Consider the following 19,447-nt stretch of genomic DNA (forward strand, 5'->3'; position numbering starts at 1 on the left):
CATCTGTCTGTGTCATCTTTGATTTCTTTCATCAGTGTCTTATAGTTTTCTGAGTATAGGTCTTTTACCTCCTTAGGTAGGTTTATTCCTAGGTATTTTATTCTTTTTGTTGCAATGGTGAATGGGATTGTTTCCTTAATTTCTCTTTCTGATCTTGCATTGTTAGTGTATAGGAATGCAAGAGATTTCTGTGCATTAATTTTGTATCCTGCGACTTTACCAAGTTCATTGATTAGCTCTAGTAGTTTTCTGGTGGCATCTTTAGGATTCTCTATGTATAGTATCATGTCATCTGCAAACTGTGACAGTTTGACTTCTTCTTTTCCAATTTGTATTCCTGTTATTTCTTTTTCTTCTCTGATTGCCATGGCTAGGACTTCCAAAACTGTGTTGAATACTAGTGGTGAGAGTGGACATCCTTGTCTTGTTCCTGATCTTAGAGGAAATGCTTTCAGTTTTTCACCATTGAGAATGATGTTTGCTGTGGGTTTGTCGTATATGGCCTTTATTATGTTGAGGTAGGTTCTCTCTATGCCCACTTCCTGGAGAGTTTTTATCATAAATGGGTGTTGAATTTTGTCAAAAGCTTTTTCTGCATCTGTTGAGATGATCATATGGTTTTAATTCTTCAATCTGTTAATATGGTGTATCACATTGATTGATTTGCAAATATTGAAGAATCCTTGCATCCCTGGGATAAATCTCACTTGATTGTGGTGTATGATCCTTTTAATGTGTTGTTGGATTCTGTTTGCTAGTATTTTGTTGAGGATTTTTGCATCTATATTCATCAGTGATATTGGTCTGTAATTTTCTTTTTTTGTAGTATCTTTGTCTTGTTTTGGTATCAGGGTGATGGTGGCCTCATAGAATGAGTTTGGGAGTGTTCCTTCCTCTGCAATTTTTTGGAAGAGTTTGAGAAGGATGGATGTTAGCGCTTCTCTAAATGTTTGATAGAATTCACCTGTGAAGCCATCTGGTCCTGGACTTTTGTTTGTTGGAAGATTTTTAATCACAGTTTCAATTTCATTACTTGTGATTGGTCTGATCATAGTTTCTATTTCTTCCTGGTTCAGTCTTGGAAGGTTACACCTTTCTAAGAATTTGTCCATTTCTTCCAGGTTGTCCATATTATTGGCATAGAGTTGCTTGTAGTAGTCTCTTAGGATGCTTTGTATTTCTGCGGTGTCCGTTGTAATTTCCCCTTTTTCATTCCTAATTTTATTGATTTGAGTCCTCTCCCTCTTTTTCTTGATGAGTCTGGCTAAAGGTTTATCAATTTTGTTTATCTTCTCAAAGAACCAGCTTTTAGTTTTATTGATCTTTGCTATTGTTTTCTTTGTTTCTATTTCATTTATTTCTGCTCTGATCTTTATATTTCTTCCCTTGTACTAACTTTGGGTTTTGTTTGTAGTTCTTTCTCTAGTTCTTTAAGGTGTAAGGTTAGATTGTTTATTTGAGATTTTTCTTGTTTCTTGAGGTAGGATTGTATTGCTATAAACTTCCCTCTTAGAACTGCTTTTGCTGCATCCCATAGGTTTTGGATTGCCGTGTTTTCATTGTCATTTGTCTCTAGGTATTTTTTGATTTCTTCAGTGATCTCTTGGTTATTTAGTAATGTATTGTTTAGCCTCCATGTGTTTGTGTTTTTTACGTTTTTTTCCCTATAATTTATTTCTAATCTCATAGCACTGTGATCAGAAAAGATGCTTGATATGATTTCAATTTTCTTAAATTTACTGAGGCTTGATTTGTGACCCAAGATGTGATCTATCCTGGAGAATGTTCCATGCACACTTGAGAAGAAAGTGTAATCTGCTGTTTTTGGATGGAATGTCCTATAAATATCAATTAAATCTATCTGGTCTATTGTGTCATTTAAAGCTTGTGTTTCCTTATTAATTTTCTGTCCGTATGATCTGTCCATTGTTGTAAGTGAGGTGTTAAAGTCCTCCACTATGATTGTGTTGCTGTTGATTTCCTCTTTTATATCTGTTAGCATTTGCCTTATGTATTGAGGCGCTCCTACGTTGGGTGCATATATATTTATAATTGTTACGTCTTCTTCTTGGATTGACCCCTTGATCATTATGGAGTGTCCTTCCCTGTCTCTTGTAACATTCTTTATTTTAAAGTCTATTTTATCTGATATGAGTATTGCTACTCCAGCTTTCTTTTGATTTCCATTTGAACGGAATATCTTTCTCCATCCCCTCACTTTCAGTCTGTATGTGTCCCTAGATCTGAAGTGGGTCTCTTGTAGACAGCATATACACGGGTCTTGTTTTTGTATCCATTCAGCAAGCCTGTGTCTTTTGGTTGGAGCATTTAATCCATTCACGTTTAAGGTAATTATCAATATGTATGTTCCTGTTACCATTTTCTTAATTGTTTTGGGTTTGTTTTTATGGGTTCTTTTCTTCTCTTGTGTTTCCCACTTAGAGAAGTTCCTTTAGCATTTGTTGTAGAGCTGGTTTGGTGGTGCTGAATTCTCTTAGCTTTTGCTTGTCTGCAAAGCTTTTGCTTTCTCCGTCGAATCTGAATGAGATCCTTGCTGGGTAGAATAATCTACAATATGGTTGTAGGTTCTTTCCTTTCATCACTTTAAATATATCATGCCACTCCCTTCTGGCTTGTAGAGTTTCTGCTGAGAAATCAGCTGTTCACCTGATGGGAGTTCCCTTATGTGTTATTTGTCAATTTTCCCTTGCTGCTTTCAGTAATTTTTCTTTGTCTTTAATTTTTGCCAACTTGATTACTATGTGTCTCGGTGTGTTTCTCCTTGGGTTTATCCTGCCTGGGACTCTCTGTGCTTCCTGGACTTGGGTGGCTATTTCCTTTCCCATGTTAGGGAAGTTTTTGACTATAATCCCTTCAAATATTTTCTTGGGTCCTTTCTCTCTCTCTTCGCCTTCTGGGACCCCTATAATGCAAATGTTGTTGCATTTAATGTGGTCCCAGAGGTCTCTTAGGCTGTCTTCATTTCTTTTCATTCTTTTTTTCTTTATTCTGTTCCCGGCTGTGAATTCCACCATTCTGTCTTCCAGGTCACTTATCTGTTCTTCTGCCTCAGTTATTCTGCTATTGATTCCTTCTAGTGTATTTTTCATTTCAGTTATTGTATTGTTCATCTCTGTTTGTTTGTTCTTTAATTCTTCTAGGTCTTTGTTAAACATTTCTTGCGTCATCTCAATCTTTGCCTCCATTCTTTTTCCAAGGTACTGGATCATCTTCACTATCATTATTCTGAATTCTTTTTCTGGAAGGTTGCCTATCTCCACTTCATTTAGTTTTTCTGGGGTTTTATCTTGTTCCTTCATCTGGTACATAGCCCTCTGCCTTTTCATTTTGTCTTTCTGTGAATGTGGTTTTCATTCCACAGGCTGCAGGATTGTAGCTCTTCTTGCTTCTCTATATATGTGTTTAATTTTAATTTTGATTCAGTGTTCTGTGGATAATTTTAATTAACACTTGAAGATGGTTTGAGGTATAGCAAATTAAGTCATTCACTTTGATGCTTGGATTTCATGGTTTCCAATCCCTGGAGTGCCTTCGGAGTTGGAGAAGCTGGCCTGCAGTGGCTCTCCTTCTGCGCTGCACCTAGTATTTTTTATTTAATATGTATAAGACCATGCGCTAAAGAATAGTATGTTGACTACCCTTAGAGACAAAGAAATCTTATCTTAAAAAAAATGTAAACATTAATAACATATTTCAGATAATGGGCACAGAAATGATTCAGCTGAGATGTCCACTTCTGGCTGTGATAGAGTAACAGTAACTTAATTACTTTCCTACCATAAACAACTGGAAAACTAGACAAATACATATTATTAAAGGATTTCAGACATTGGACTACAGGCAACATAAAAATGTGATCTCTGAGAAAAAGAAAATAAATGACTTAAGTACTATAATTGACCAACTTCTTTTCAGAGGGACATTCTGAACACTGGAGCAGAAAGGGGGATACCAAGCAAGGCAATCAGTTAAGCAGAATTTCTAACTGTAAGTCTATTGATCTCCCATTATACTTCTCATCCAAGGGTTACGACTCTTTTCTAAGCCACACAATAGAGCTTCCTGTTACAGTATTCCTTATGCTCCCCCTGTGCCAAAGCCCTTCTCATTATCTAAGGATAAGAAAAGTCTGAGTGAGGGGAGGATGCAGCAGCCAAAGAGAGGAGAGAGATGCAATCAAGGTTTTGGGTACAGGAGAGCAGAGATGCATTCAAGGCCTCAGGTTAACGAGGGCACAGGTGCAGTCAAAGCCTCTGGTTAAAGCATACAAAGATGCAATGACACCTCAGGTGGAAGAGACAGACTTGAGCCATAAGAGTAGCCATTCTAATTGTCAAGTAGAGCAAGGCAACCAGGATTAAGCACAGCATATTTGAGGGGAAAAGCCTTTGGGAGAAATAAAATGATAACACCTAGCACTGAAAGACTGCTCTGAGAAAATGTGTAAGTCAGGACTGAGAATTCTGCAATTATTAATGAGGATCCTGAACCAAGAAGCAGGTATTTCCAGCCCAGATGGTGTGGGATGGGACTGGCAACATGGGACACACGTGGCAGATCCAGCCAGGCCCAACATGATTCTCCTAACAACACCGGTCAAGGGAGAAGACCCGGCACACCAACATCAGGGCCCATTTTGTGCCCTTAAAAGAAAGAGAATGGTGTGTCACAAAAATCCTATTTCCAACCTCACTATCCATCAACAGAGCACAGAATACATAAATTATGGCACAGCAAAACAAAGTAACACCAGAGTGTTGGTGAAAATTAATCACCAAGTTCTATAGACAGGTACTGTATATCTTAAAAGCAGGGAGATTACATTTGTTAGAAAAAAAAAAATACCAGCTCAATCCATGAGTTTATACTGACAGTGACAGGATCAATGGATTCCACATAATGCCACCAGTGTCTGGGGACAAACAGAACCTGAAAACCAAACAAAAAATGGTTAGCACAAGAACAGAACATTTTATGTCAGAATCAGATCTTAAATGAAGTTGCTAAGGAAAAAAAATGAATTCAAATGAATTTATACTAATATTGTAATAGGAAAGGGAAACAAGAAAAAAAACCCCACAATCCTTTTATTCCTTTTCTTAAATTAACAAGTTTGCATGTTCTACAAAGGATATTACTAGCTTCTCCAGTCTCTACTCTCCTTTATCCTGGACCTTCTCTGTCTGCATCCAAATCTTAGTAAAGGATTCTGAGATTGTAACTTTTCCTCCTTTCCATCACATAATGGTTGTATGAGTTCTGAGAAAGGGCAGAGGTAAACACATAGGACATAGTTTTTGCCTTCTCACAGTCTAAAGTCTAGCCAATGAAAAAATAATATATAGAAAAGTGGTAAATCAGAGGAGTGGACACTGGTGCTAGAGACCTTCAGAGGTGGGAGAAGCAGGCATGAACTAGGGAGGTTAGGGGCAACCTGGATGGACGAAGTGTGATTTGAACCAGGACTAAGAGAGAATGAGGACATGCCAGGAGGGAGAAGTGGGCAAGGGAGGTGGGACTGTCGAGGGACAGCAAGTAGGCCTGTCTTACTACTGCAGAAGGAGTAAAGGGGAATAAAGTGGGGAATCAGGTTAGGGCCCGTGGAGGGCCCTGAGTTCAGAATAAAGAATCTGGATTTTATCCTGTAGGCATTTTGAGTTGCTGAGAAGTTCTGAGTAGGGGGATGGTTAAAACAGTGACATTGTGGGAGAGTCTGGGAAGGACAGGAGATTCTTGCAATGGTCCAATTATTAAATTAAGTGTTAAGATTTAAATAGGAAGATATAGCAAACGAAAGCAATGGGCAGAGTCAAGAAGGACTGCATTTATCCAGAGTCATTACAAGAGTCTGTGGAAGGCTGAGTACAGCAGATGGAGATGATCTGAAGCTTCTGGGCTTCGGATTTAGGAAAATGGTGGCACTTGCTATGGACAAGGTGGAGATGGGAAGAGAGCTCCTTTTAAGAGAACAGGGCACTAAAAACGTCCACTTCAGCCACTGGATTTAGTCATTAGGAGGTCATGAATGTCCTATCATAGAGTATACTTTCAAGTAAAGTGGTAAGAGAGCCAGTTTACGGTGGATTCAGGAAACAGCATGATGTAAGGAAAACTGATACAATAGACAGAAATACTCATTCGAATTTGGCTATTAAAATAGAAGAAAAAAAGAATTAGCAGCCACTTCACACCCACTAGAATGGCTATAGTTGTAGTAATATAATAATAATAAAGGAAAATAACAAGTGTTGGTGAGGATGTCAAGAAATTAGAACCCTCATAAATTGCTGGTGGGAATGTAAAATGGTGCAGCTGCTGTGCAAAAGTTTGGCAATTCCCCCAAAAGTTAAAAAACACAGAGTTATCATATGACTCAGCAATTCCACCCTTACGTATATACCCAAGAGAACTGAAAACATATGCTAATACAAAAACTTGTACTCAAATGTTTATAGCAGCATTATTCATAATAACCAAAAAGTGGAAACAACCCAAATATCCATCAGCTGTTTAACAGATAAAATAAAATGTATATCCACATAATGGAATATATTCAGCCATAAAAAAGAATGAAGTGCTGTTAACATTCTACAGCCTGGATGAACCTTGAGGATATTATGCGACGTGAAAAAAGCCGGACACGAAAGTCCACAGACTGTACAACTGCACTTATGTGAAATGTCCAGAATAGGTAAATCTATACAGAAAGAAAACAGAGAAGTGGTTGTCAAGGGCTGGGGGGGATAAGTGAATGGGGAATGAGTGCTGATGGGTTGAGGAAACTTAGTCAAATCGTTCGAGCTGGAGCACTCGCGTGTAAAGGCAGCAGGAAGAGCCAGTGAGAAGGGAGCAAAAGAAGGAACACAGGCAGGTCAGAGGGATAATCAAGGGAATAAAATCTCCTTAAGAGACTAAGAAAACCTCGCAAATGTTAATAAAATATCAGACAGCAAATGCCAGTGTTGTAAAGGTGATATTCCCCACTGGGTAGCAGCACTAAGTACTAAACCTTTGGAAATGTTTCAGAGACAGTCAGTTACAAAAGTAACATCCATTCTTGCTTAAAAGCAAATCATTCTCAACAAATATTATATGGTATCACTTATATGTGGAATCTAAAAAGTGATACAAATGAATCTATATACAGAACAGAAACAGACTCACATACATAGAAAACAAACTTACGATTATCATGTTTGGTTATGGAGAAAGGGGTAACTTAGGAGTGGGGGATTAACAGACACAAAGTACTATTCATAAAATAGATATGCAACAAGGATTTACTGTATAGCACAGGGAACTATATTCAATATCTTGCAATAAATTATAATGGAAAATAATCTGAAAAAATATATATAACTGAATCATTTTGCTGTACACCAAAAACTAACACAATATTGTAAATCAACTATACTTCAATTAAAACAAACAAACAAACAAACAAAAATCCCTAAATCGTTCTTAGTTCAATCTGCCTTTGTTGGCCCACTAACTGGATGCATTCGAACCTGTGTTTGTATGTCTGGATTTTATCGTGGTTGAACAGATATTAATTGTGAATAAATGTTCCAGAAATGTTCAAGTACTCATGCCTTGACACCTTCTCTTAACCTGAATAAAAATAACTGAGCTTTTGGATATTCCTCCACAGGCCATTCTCCTCTTCACCAGCAGGAGGAGCTGTGTTCCCTCCTCCCATCTCCCTCCCATGACCTGTGAAGCAAGGATTGTGTGTGAAGCCTACAGCTGGGAAAGCTACGTTCCAATAGCAGAGCAGCAGGGAAGGAACCATTGTCATTTGTATTGGTAGGGAGGCACGTGGCATAAAGACTTGAAAGAAGTTAGAGCTGGGGTGTCCACTGACAGGTCACCAATGTTTTAAAGCTCCCATTACCTGTCCGGGGCTCAGGGTAACCATATGTCTTCGAGCCTTCCAGAACTGAGGAAAACGTTTTAAATCAGGATTGACAACATTGATTTTACTGAACACACTAGATTCTTCATAAGGGATTCTAGTTGGATAAAGGAAAGGAGTATCTTCAGGAGGAAAGAGATGCCATCTTTTCCTAGTTAAAAAAATAAGATACAAGTTAGTACTCTAAACTTGAGACAAAACATGTAAGAAGGCAGCAGCTAAGTACTCATTTTCACTCATTTTCATTCAATCCATAAAGGAATACAGGAGCCACCTCAGGGGTCACCTGGCCCATCTCTCACTCGGGGCTGGAATCTCCTCTGCAGACACCTGGTAAAGGAAGGGCAGCAACCAGTGGGTATCTCATGATGCCCTGAGAAGCCTATTTGCAGGGACAGGAGCTACTTTGTAAGATCATTCTTTCTTATCTCAAATCAAAGTCAGCCTCCTCATAAACTGTTTCCATCCCTGAGTCTAGAGCTCCCCAGAATAATCTCTACCCTTTGAAATCTCTGTATTCTTCTCTTATACAGAGTAACCATTCATCCAGAGTAACTACCCACCAAATAGTTTCCAGACTTCTCCCTATTGGGGTTGTAAATTCCTTAACCTAAACATTTGTTAAGTTGATCCATTAAGGAAGAGAAATGCACGAATGATGCCACACAACTAAAAGGTAGTATAATATAGGAATTTTCAAAAAGAAAACTGTAAAATGTTTCAGTCACTTTAAAATTTTTTGAAAAATGAAAGTGATAAACCTTAACTCATAAAACACTAGACACACCAATACTTTGAGCCAACAGAGGGAGGACATCTGAAGCAAAGGAGGGAGAAGTGTGAAAAAGGAAGAGACACAGACAGACAGAAATACACAGATGGGGAAGCAAAGAGAGAGGGAAAAGAACCTAGTTCTGAGAAAAGCCCTAAAGCCCTCTAGTGACCCCTGGCAGTTACAGAGGGGCTATCATGTCCTTTCAAAACATGTCCTTTCAAAAGAGCTGACTGCTCTTCTCAAACTAGGAAATATAAAGTCTTATTTTGCCTTAGAGATGATAAAGCTGCTCCCTCCCACTGGACCTATGACTAGTTTGGGAGAATTTTTGGCATTTAGGATGTTTAGAATGTTAGAGCTGGAAGGACCCTTAAGAGATCATCAGTCTAATCTTTTTTTTCTTTTTTTTTTTTAAAGATTTTTTTGTTTATTGATTGATTGATTGCTATGTTGGGTCTTCGTTTCTGTGCTCGGGCTTTCTCCAGTTGTGGCAAGCGGGGGCCACTCTTCATTGCGGTGCGCGGGCCTCTCACTATCGCGGCCTCTCTTGTTGCGGAGCACAGGCTCCAGACGCGCAGGCTCAGTAATTGTGGCTCACGGGCCTAGTTGCTCTGCGGCATGTGGGATCTTCCCAGACCAGGGCGCGAACCCGTGTTCCCTGCATTAGCAGGCAGACTCTCAACCACTGCGCCACCAGGGAAGCCCCATCAGTCTAATCTTACATTCAAAGAAGTGGAAGAGGGAGCCAGGGTTTGCTCAGTGTCATTCACTGGGCTGGTGTGAGTGGTGGACCCAGTACTAGGTCACAGATCTCCAGACCCCTGCACTACAGCTGTGTTTCCCAAAGGAACAGCCACGATGATAACCATCCCATACAATTTGCTCTGCTAGGTTTAAAATGTAATATATATGCATCCTTCTGTTCTTAATCAGAAAAGGTAGTCAATCATCATGTCATCCTTGGCTCAAAACCCTCTTGGTTCTGATGCTGAAAGAACAGAGAATAAGCAGTATTTGCCTGGGCATTAAGACCCTCAGGCTCCACCTTGCCTTTCCTACTAATCCCTCTGTCTCTAATGCACAACTTACACGGACAACTCACTGGGCCCTCTATATACCCCACGCTTTCCTGGGGCTCTGCTCATGCTGGTCCCTTTGCTCCTCCCACCTGTGTCTTTTGAACATTCACCCACCCTTCGAAACCCATCCCAAATGGCAGCTCCCCTCTGAAATCTTCCCTAATCTTTCCAACAGGGACATTTTCTCTTCTACTTCTCAGTTCCATGGCTCTACGAAACCTTCCTCAAGGGCGTGTTCATTCTGCCTAGATATATCACAGCAATCCGTGGGCCTCCCTGCACCCTAACTGTACATACACGCTCTTAGGGCAGAGAAGTGTCTTACTTGTTCACCTCTGTTGCTACTGTAACACGTGGTATCTGCACGGCAGGATACTCAATAAATACTTACTGAATAGTTAGTTATTTTATTACTCCAGAGCTATATGAGGCCAGAAAATATGGTCTACGACAAAGTTAAAGTAAAGCTATATTAATTTTATATCACAGAAGGAACCCAGGTATTTTTTGGTAATGTTTTTCCAGCTGAATTTCTTTGGCTTATTTCTCCACTCAGAACACACGGAAAGCAGCTACTTGAAATGATGTCCTCTCTAACCAAGTTTAAGGTTCAGACTATTAACTCCATAAGGGCAGGGACCAGGCACACTTGATTCACTGCTGCAACCATAGTGCATTAATAATGCACCTAGACGTTCTAGGCTGCTTAATAAAGACCTGAGGAATCCAGGAGGAACTATCTCATACAGTTTTATAGTTTTCAAAGTACTTCACACGTGGGGGGAGCAGTTCAAGATGGCAGCAGAGGAAGACCCTGAACTTACCTCCTCCCACAGACACAAAAAAATACACATGTACATATAGACCAGTTCCCTCTGAAAAGAACCTGAGAACTAGATGAACACCTGCTCCACAATAAAGAATAAAAAGGACTAACTACATCGAGATGGGCAGGAGAGGCAGAGAGACGCTCCCGCCAAAACCCCCAGCCCTGGCGCAGTGGCACACAACAGGAAGGGACCTCACCAGACAAGGGCTTCTCCCGGGAAGTGAGGGGCTGGCAGCCCACGTCAGGAGCCCTGGCCCCTGGGATCTATACCACAGAGATGAGCCCCCCTAACAGCTGGCTTAGGAAACCAACAGGACAGATGTCTAAGGGTCCCCAAGTGCTACACGAAACTGAGACTCCCCTCGTAAAGGGTTCACATACATCTCACTTGCCCCAAACCCTAGCAAAACAACAGCAGTTTGAAAAGTGTTGAGACTATACATGAAGGAAAGTCATTTAGAATCTGAGAGTACCCACCGAAGGGGTGGGAAATGAGGGAAATGCTCCCCCGGGATGGAAGCACCGGCAGACGCCACTGTTGTGCTCCCCACCTAACCTGCAGGCACAGGTGGGCAAGCTCAGATGCAGGGGCGAGCAACCGTGGCTCCACCCTGCCACAATGCTGAAGCCAGAGCGCTCCGGTGACCAGAGCACTTCCCCAGCCCTGGCGCAGGCAGGTGGGCACAAACAGTCCTGGCATTCTCCTGCTCCCTAGCTAAAGTCTGTGAGTGTGGGAGGCTGCAACACACCCCTGCCCCCTGGCTGGGGCTGGTGAGCATGAGTAGTCACAGCGTTCTCCTGCTCCTGAAAAGCCAGCACGCGTGCACGGACAAGGCAATCTCATGCTGCACTGCCGAAGCCTGCGGGCGCGAGTGGTCATCTTTTTCCCACTGCTCTCCTAAAACAAGAGAGCAAGTCCCACCCCCTACACTTTACAGCTACTAATGCAGACGCTTACATTATAAAGCTAAGCAGACAACTGTCTAGCTGAACTGGGAGTGTACTCCTAGAGTTCTAGGATCAGCTTTCTGACAGTAATCCTGACCATGGCTGAGAGACACAACACACAGAAACCACCATCTATACTGTTCCCCTTATTTCACAAAGGAGGAGACTGAACCAGAGGTTAAGAGATCTTCCCTGGTCATGAGGCAGGCTGATAGGATGGAGCAGGGAGTCCTGCCCCCTACCCGACACTCATTCCTCTTCCTGTGCAACACACAAAGACACACACACACACACACACACACACACACACACACACACTCTCTTTCTCTCTCCCTCATGCATGTGCATGCACATGTGCATTACCTTCCTTGTACCTGGAATACTAGGTTGCAACCATAGGTGTCCAGATGACAGGGTGTATGGGCCCCCATGGAGCCGATCCACAACGTACTTTCCTGTCCATTTCTTCCAGGAAACCCAAAGTCAGACCATATCACATCCTGTTTTGAAAATAAAGTCACAGACCATCAAGAACCAACCAACTCTGTTGTATAGGAGTGTTACACATTTTCACTTACACATCTGGTTTTGGGCACTTGGAACACTCTCTTACAGAAATCGCTATAGATGGAAGAGGTTAGGTTTCCAGAGCAATTCAAGAAGTCTTTTTAACCAATAACATATCTGAATAACCCCACTAATAGTAGTTATTCAACAAATATTTACTGTCTGCCTATAACATGCCTGGCACTCTTCTAGAGCATGTGATGAATCAATGCACAAAATAGACAAAAACGCCCACCCAGAGGTTGGAGACCGACAATAAACACTAGACACAGTTATGCAGATATATGGGGGAAGTGGCTCAGGCAGCAGGAACAGTGACTGCAATGGAAATAGAAGTATTGTTTTAAATCTCTGAAGCTCAACTCAGGAATCCAAAAAGGCACAGTCCCTCTAAGCAGTGCACATATTTTGAGGCATAAGTAATGTACTAAGTTTTTGCACTTTCAAGGACCACATGAAAGAAGCCTTCTCCTAGGTTAGTGGAGTTATTTAAAATTAGAGATGCTGGAGCATCTATAGTAGTTCATACCTACTAAACTAGAGTCTCCAGGTAGAGACACAGCATATCTTTTGAAATACTTTTGCTGTGCTCCTCAAGGTCATTAACTCTTTAAGTATAAAGAACCTGAAAAAGAGACAGCACAGTGCTTTCAACTTGGCACTCCTTATGTCTAGTTCTGTGGACAGATCCTGCCCAAGTCAACCACTGACCCATAAATACCATCTGGTCCAGTAGTTCTCAAACCAGGCTCCCTGGTACCCCCTGAGGGCACTGGGGGTAGCAGCAAAGGCTCTTTCTTTCAACAAACTGCTCTGCTTGATTTTATTTAGGTTGGAAGAGAGGGTGTTCCTGCCTTTAAATAAAAGTTAGAAAACTACGAACGTAGTTTGACATAAACTCAAATCCATGGAATTTAAGATATGTATAAGCTGAAAAAGAAAAAGAACACAGTAGTGAACCAGGCAGGAAAGTTTTGCTTTCTTTTTTATTTTATTTTTTTGAATCATGAATTTTTCCTTTTGAATTTTAAAAAACAAAACAAAAAACACTTCTATGTGCAGAACATGGTCCTAAATGCTGACACTACTTTATCAGTATCTTCAAACTTTTCTCTTTTTAGAGGCAAAACATTAACACTACTCAAAGAGAAAGAGGATTTTGGAGAGACATTTTTAATGGATGGCTTTAAGGAAGACTAGAAAAAGCTTTTTCATTTTTGTTTTGAGTGATAAAAATAGAATATGTGCATATAACTAATATCTGTTATAAAAAGGGGAGTTTTTGCAAGGTCAGCACTACTGTAAACGCATATGGCTCACGTGCAGCAGCTCCAGGGGGTGGCAAAAATCACGTCCCCTCTGGATATAGCCCATATGCTCCATGAAGCGAGCTTACCTCTGTTTTCCCAATGCCTAACATAATACCTGGCTCAGGTTAAGTGCTTAAAACCTTGGCTGCTTGGGAGGAAAAGAAGAATATGTTGGCTTATTATGGGTAAATGGTTCAGGTCAAGAACATTTTTGAGCATCTATTACATACCTGGTATGATGTTGAATGTTTGGAATATGAAAATTAATACAACACAGGCCCTCCCTTCAAATCTCATAATGGAAGATAGTCCCATAAATGGACCCTTCCGATATAATGCAGAAAGTGCTCTCACAGCAGTGAGCAGAGAGTGCTCTAAGATCACAGAAGAAGGGCTCCCAGTCCAAGCAGGGAGCTTAGGGAGGCGTCCAATGAACCTGGTCCTTGTTGAACAATTCACCACACCCCAGTTTGGAATTTAACTAAAGGTAGATGAAAGACACGCAATATAAAAACAAAAAACGGGGATCTGTCTTACCTAAGAAGAGGCTGGTTTAAGTGACTCTTATCTTCTTACAGATACACCCCTTTGGGAGTCTAATGAATGCCGATATCCCTCTCCTCAGAGAAATGCACGCGCGCGTGCGCACACACACACACACACACACACACACACACACACTCTTTCACATACACTTTGAGGGAGTCGGTGGACCAACCCCAGGTGAGAAACTGTTCTAGAGCATTACTTCAGAAGGAATCACAGAAGGAAAGTTTTTCTACCAGGTCGGGGGTGACTATATGAAAAACTGACGTGAGGCTTCCCTGACCTCTCATCTAACACAGTAATGACTAAAAAAGGAAAAATTATTTTGGAATGATTAGATCAGGGTGACCTAAAATTCAGCTGCAAACTGGCTGGGAAAACCAGAGGGTGAAGGGTTTGGGGGAAAGAGGCAGAGAGAGAGTAAGTCAAAGTAAATTTGTCAGAAAATAGATAGCATTGAGTGTTACCTATTTTGGCTCTCTTCCTCCACGGGCTCTTGAGAGTTGGGACTTTCTTGCCAATTGAGTTCAGCTACTTACAGGTAGTCAAATCTCTGAAATGAGTGCAGGCCCAGGAGGAATCTGCATTGGGTCTTGCTAGAAACAAGTGACCCTGTTAGGCAGTCACATCAGTGAAACTAACACAGGTGACTGGGGGGGTGATCCATCCTGGAGTCTATTCCCACATCCACTTCAAAAGTTGAAAAAGTCTTTAGAAATCATCTCTATCCATGAAATTCTATTCTACATCATCCCTGAAAAGAGCAAGCGTCTGGTTGATTGCTTACTACAAAATCAGTATTTGCTTTCTTGTAACTTCCAGAAGAAGGTCCTAGATTTGTTTTCCACAAACAACAGGTTTATTTTCTCTTCTGCCAAAAACTGTTGTCTTTAAATTATCTGAAAAATGGTCATGTCTTCTCCTTTATCATTTTTTTCAAATATCTAGACTCAGTAGCATTAAATTTTCCTTCCAGTTTCTCTCCTCTTGACTACCTTTGTCAACAGCCCTCTTAAAGCCTGGCTCCCAAAATGAACCCCAGACAGAGCCTATGTAGTATCTTGCATATGGGTCTCAACATTCCATGATCTGGACATTACACTATTAATACACTGTCAGACAGTGTTTTTTTTTTTTTTTTTTTTAAAGCAGCTGAATTATACCATGGCTAATCTAGGCTTGACTGCCTTTTTCTTATGAACTGTTGCCTAGCCATATCTCTTCATTCTTGACGTTACAGAGTTTAGGAGAAGGCCATGGGACCCTACTTTTATCCCTCTTAAATTGAATGTTAAGTTTCTGCCTGGTGTTTTGTAATGTTTAAATGAACCTACATACATGACTCCTAAACCTTCATCTCCAGTCCTAACTTCTTTTCTATTTACGACTAAACCTATATTTTCAACTGCTAAACCTATATTTTCAGCTGCTATCAGGTTATTGAATCCATATGTTGGGACAGGCCCTGATACTAACATTTTCTATGTATCATCTCATTTAATCCTTATGAGATTGAAGGTAGTTATATCTACTGTACAGATGTGGAAACTGAGGGACAGTTCTGTCCTTTTGTTAAAAAACATGGAGACATTTTTGGTTGTCATAATAAATAGGATGGGGGTGCCTTGGTATTCAGTGGATGGGGGTCAGGGATCCAGCTCAACACAACAACAGAAGTTTTGTATCTTGCACAATTTTCATAACACTGAAAAATCTGATCTTAGTTATCTGAGATTAGAGCTCTGACTCTTAATTTCATATATCCTCAAAGGACTTTTGCATGGTTTTAACACATACTGAATTTTCTAGAAACACAATTACTAAGTAAGTCGAGGGAGGATTGTACTTTGTGTTCCTGCAGCTTCATCAAGAGTTGTTCACCGTTTTGAAAAATTAAGTCACCAGCAGCATTGAAACTCATATGATACTTGGTTGAGCAATGTATACACCAATATCAGTCTGTGCTCGTACTGTCTCATCATGGTGACTATGTGTATAGATACAAACATACTCATTTAGCCTCATTTCAAAATGTTAAATATAAAATATTGGAGATATTCTATGGAATTTTTTAGTAACTCTTCAAAACTGAACCTTTTCCTTGTAGGTAGGTACAAGCATCTGATTAATTCATTACGTCTTCTAGTATAGTGACGCTTGAATATTTACACATTAAATCACATACTTCTGTTTAAATTCTCCTGTATTTTATAGCTGGGGTAGTTTAAAAGTTTTTAAAAATTATTTGTGGAAGTAATTATATCACCTGCAAACTGCATTTCAGAACAGTAAAGGGGATGCAGGTTCTGGTATGAGACCACTGCTACACTATCTCTCTAGTGCTCTCCCAGCATGGGCTGCACACCTCCCTGCCTTTGCTTCTGCTGTTCCCTCTGCCTGGCTGGTCTCCTCGCTGCCCTTCCCACACCCCAATTCACATTTCTCTTTCAAGACCCAATGTAAATGTCATGTCTTTGAACCCTTCCACACTTCCCACCCCGCCCCCTCCCTCCCCTGCCGCATGCAACCTGGTCATTCTCTCTTTTGGTCTCTCTCTCCCAAAGAACTTTGATTCTTTGCCTGTCTGACCCATTCTCCTCAAAGCAGCAAAGAGTGATCTTAAAATATTAAGTCCTGTCCCCCCTTTGCCCTGCACTTAGAATTAGATCCAAATGCCCTCTATCATGGGCCCGCATGACCAGGCCCCTCTCACCTCTGTGACACCTCTAACCCTCTCAGTCTCACTGGCCAAGCCTTCAATCTCAATGGCTTTCTTTCTTTTCTTCCAAAAAGGCAAACTCTTCTCACATTCAAGGGCTTTGCACTCTGCTTAGAAAGCTCTTGACCCTCCTTTCACTTGGCTAGCTTCTCATCTTTTAGGAATCAGCTTAAATATCACCTCCTCAGAGAAGGCTTCCCAACTTACTCTTTTAGAAGTTCCTCTGCAGTACTAATTTTGGCCCATTTTTGTTTACTTCATAACAGTTACGACAATCGGTTAGACTCACTTGTCTGATTTCACCATAGAATATGAGCTCCCTGAGGAGAGGAGACCAAGGTTGTCTGTGACTCTCTAGCCCTAGCACAGTAGTTGAAAAACAGGTGTCTGTAGAGTGAATAAACAATCATTCACATTTTACAGTTATTTTCTGTCTTTTGAACACATATTCACCTCACAGACCCCAGCAACTGGCAGAGTCCACAGCACACAACAGAGCTTGAATCTAGTTTCTGCATTCATCTACTCTCAGCTTTGGCTTCATGTTTTTTAATTGGCTGGAAGACTTATTACTCTGCTTTGCCACTGGAAGTTTTTTCTTGGGAAAATACAGGTCTGGTGGGTATGGTCCTGGAGCTCCTTGGTCATCCCAGGCCAGTGCCCAAGTCTAAACAATTCTCCCAACACACAGTGGCTGACAACAGCCACCGGCGACAGCGTCACAGAGAACTCAGCGAGCTCCCCCCGGGTCTGCAACATCAGAGAGGAGCATCCCAGACCACAGCGTGCATCAAGGTTGGGCCTGGTTTCTGGAATAAATGGACTATCCATTCAAAATGATTATATGTTGGCTTTGGAGGTCCACTTAATCACACACCTGGACTTGACTATGTTGTTATGTCTTCTAGCATAGTTATTGAGCATTAACACCTCAAAATATAGGTTGTTTATTATAAATTACTTCCTCGAAAATTCTCCTTTATATTATGGGTAAGGTATTTTAACAATTTAAAAGAATTACATGTGTAGGTAATTGTACTATCTACAAACTGTATAAAGGGAGTGCAAGATCTGGGAGAGTTGAGAATCACTGCTATAGCACAACTATTAGAATCAAAAACTACTGACCGATAATATATGTGATATGCTAATAGGGGATAGAGACTCAAAAAGTGTAAGGCATAAACATCTCTATTATCAAGAACTCTAAAATCTAGTTGAAGACACCAACCTGAAATAACAACATAAACAAATCAATTACCCCCTCCCCAATATGCCAGAAGGCAATTCTATCATGATCACACAACTGTACAATAAATTAAGAGGTCAAGAATGCTTGATATTTGCTTTTGTCTTTCTCTGTCTTGATCCCTCAGTAAGTACTAATGCATTAGTACTTAATAGAGAGATATGAACTTTGTTCTTTTCCCTTCCTCTCTTCAGTGAGGCGTATAGCAGATTGCTAACCTATCAACTTAACCACTAAATAAAACGACCATCAATCATCCTGCCCCAGGGATTTGGCCATAGGAGCCCTCCCTTGAAACTGCCAGCCCTATGGCTGCCTAAGAAATCCCTCTGGCTTCAAAATCCTCTTTCCCCAGCTGACAAGGGCATTCTTAGCTATGCACTAAGGATGGCTGTACAGACTCATTCTTGGAACCCTCCCCTTAATGCTGCAATTCTCTCTGGTCCCTATACTTGCTGCCTGCAGAGGCTCTGGAATAACTGTACTTTTTGTAGAAACTGTAAATCTCGCTTCAATTTTTCATGTCCTTCCATGAACAGAGTGTGCCATAAACTGCCTACCTTTTTTAATATCTCATTCTGAATTTTATTCAGAGAGATAACGTGCCCAGCTAAGAGACATCCGTTTTCCAGCCTGCCTTGCAGTTCAGTGGGGCCATGAAACTAAATTCTAACCATTAAGCAGAAGTTGTTGGATGGGACTTCTGGGAGAGTTCCTTAAAAGAGAGGCAGAGAGCTGGGAGTACATTTTTGTCCTTCCTTCCTCCTTTCTGAAATACAGTGTGATGGCTCTCTTGGAATACAAGATGGCTTTGAGGATGAAAGCCACATGCTAAAGACAGAGTAGAAAGACAGGAAGAAGCTGGGTTCTTTGGGATGACAAAGCCTCCATTCCAGCCCCAGCCAGCATACCTCCAAACTTTCCTTAGGTGAGGAAAAAATTCACCATTATGCGTTTAGTTAGGCAATTTCCATTCTGGGATTTCTGTTACAAGCAACTAAGCCTAACCCAAATTGATTCAGGAGGTTAACCCATGGAACCTTGTCTTTCCCCAATAATCTCATTCTGTCAGAGCCTTTATCTTGGGTTTGCAGTTATGCTAGTCCTAAACCCTATATCAGAGAAACATATCCTTGAAGAAATACGCCTGTAGACACTTTGGGGTGGAAGTAGAGAGTTTCATGGTACTATTCTTTGAGCATATTATAAATATAGTAGGCTTCCCCAGGCTAGCCTGGAGAACTAACCACAAAGATCTGCACTGTTCCTCCAGGAAAAAAAAAAAAAAAAAGTTCTGAGTCCAAACAATTGATATACAAATAAAATGTGTAGAACACAAGCAATGAAAATTATAAAAGACAGCAAAAGAGTAAAAAGAACCAAAAGGTCTTGATAATCAACTCTTTAATTAAAAAATAAGACCACCGTTATTATGGAAGTGCTAATGTAGGGCTGCAGTACTGTAATTTAGTAGTCCATTAGATACTCT

The 19,447-nt window shown here is 40.8% G+C and overlaps 1 protein-coding gene across 6 annotated transcripts in view; it reads right to left on the minus strand.

Moving 5' to 3' along the window:
• HSPBAP1 (HSPB1 associated protein 1) overlaps positions 1-19,447 on the minus strand; it is a 58,301-nt gene that overhangs the window by 7,422 nt on the left and 31,432 nt on the right. For 4 of the 6 annotated variants that reach the window (XM_082394935.1, XM_082394936.1, XM_082394932.1 and 1 more), the window contains 3 exons: positions 11,931-12,067; positions 7,916-8,087; positions 4,867-4,950 (listed from right to left, as the gene is read on the minus strand). In XM_082394935.1, coding sequence (XP_082251061.1) covers positions 4,867-4,950; positions 7,916-8,087; positions 11,931-12,067 — 393 coding nt within the window. The remainder of the gene's footprint in view (positions 1-4,866; positions 4,951-7,915; positions 8,088-11,930; positions 12,068-19,447) is intronic. The other 2 variants (XM_082394933.1, XM_082394937.1) reach the window with 2 other exon arrangements.

The sequence above is a fragment of the Balaenoptera borealis genome (assembly GCF_965194805.1).
Source record: "Balaenoptera borealis genome assembly, chromosome: 5".
Classification (NCBI taxonomy): Eukaryota; Metazoa; Chordata; class Mammalia; order Artiodactyla; family Balaenopteridae; genus Balaenoptera; species Balaenoptera borealis.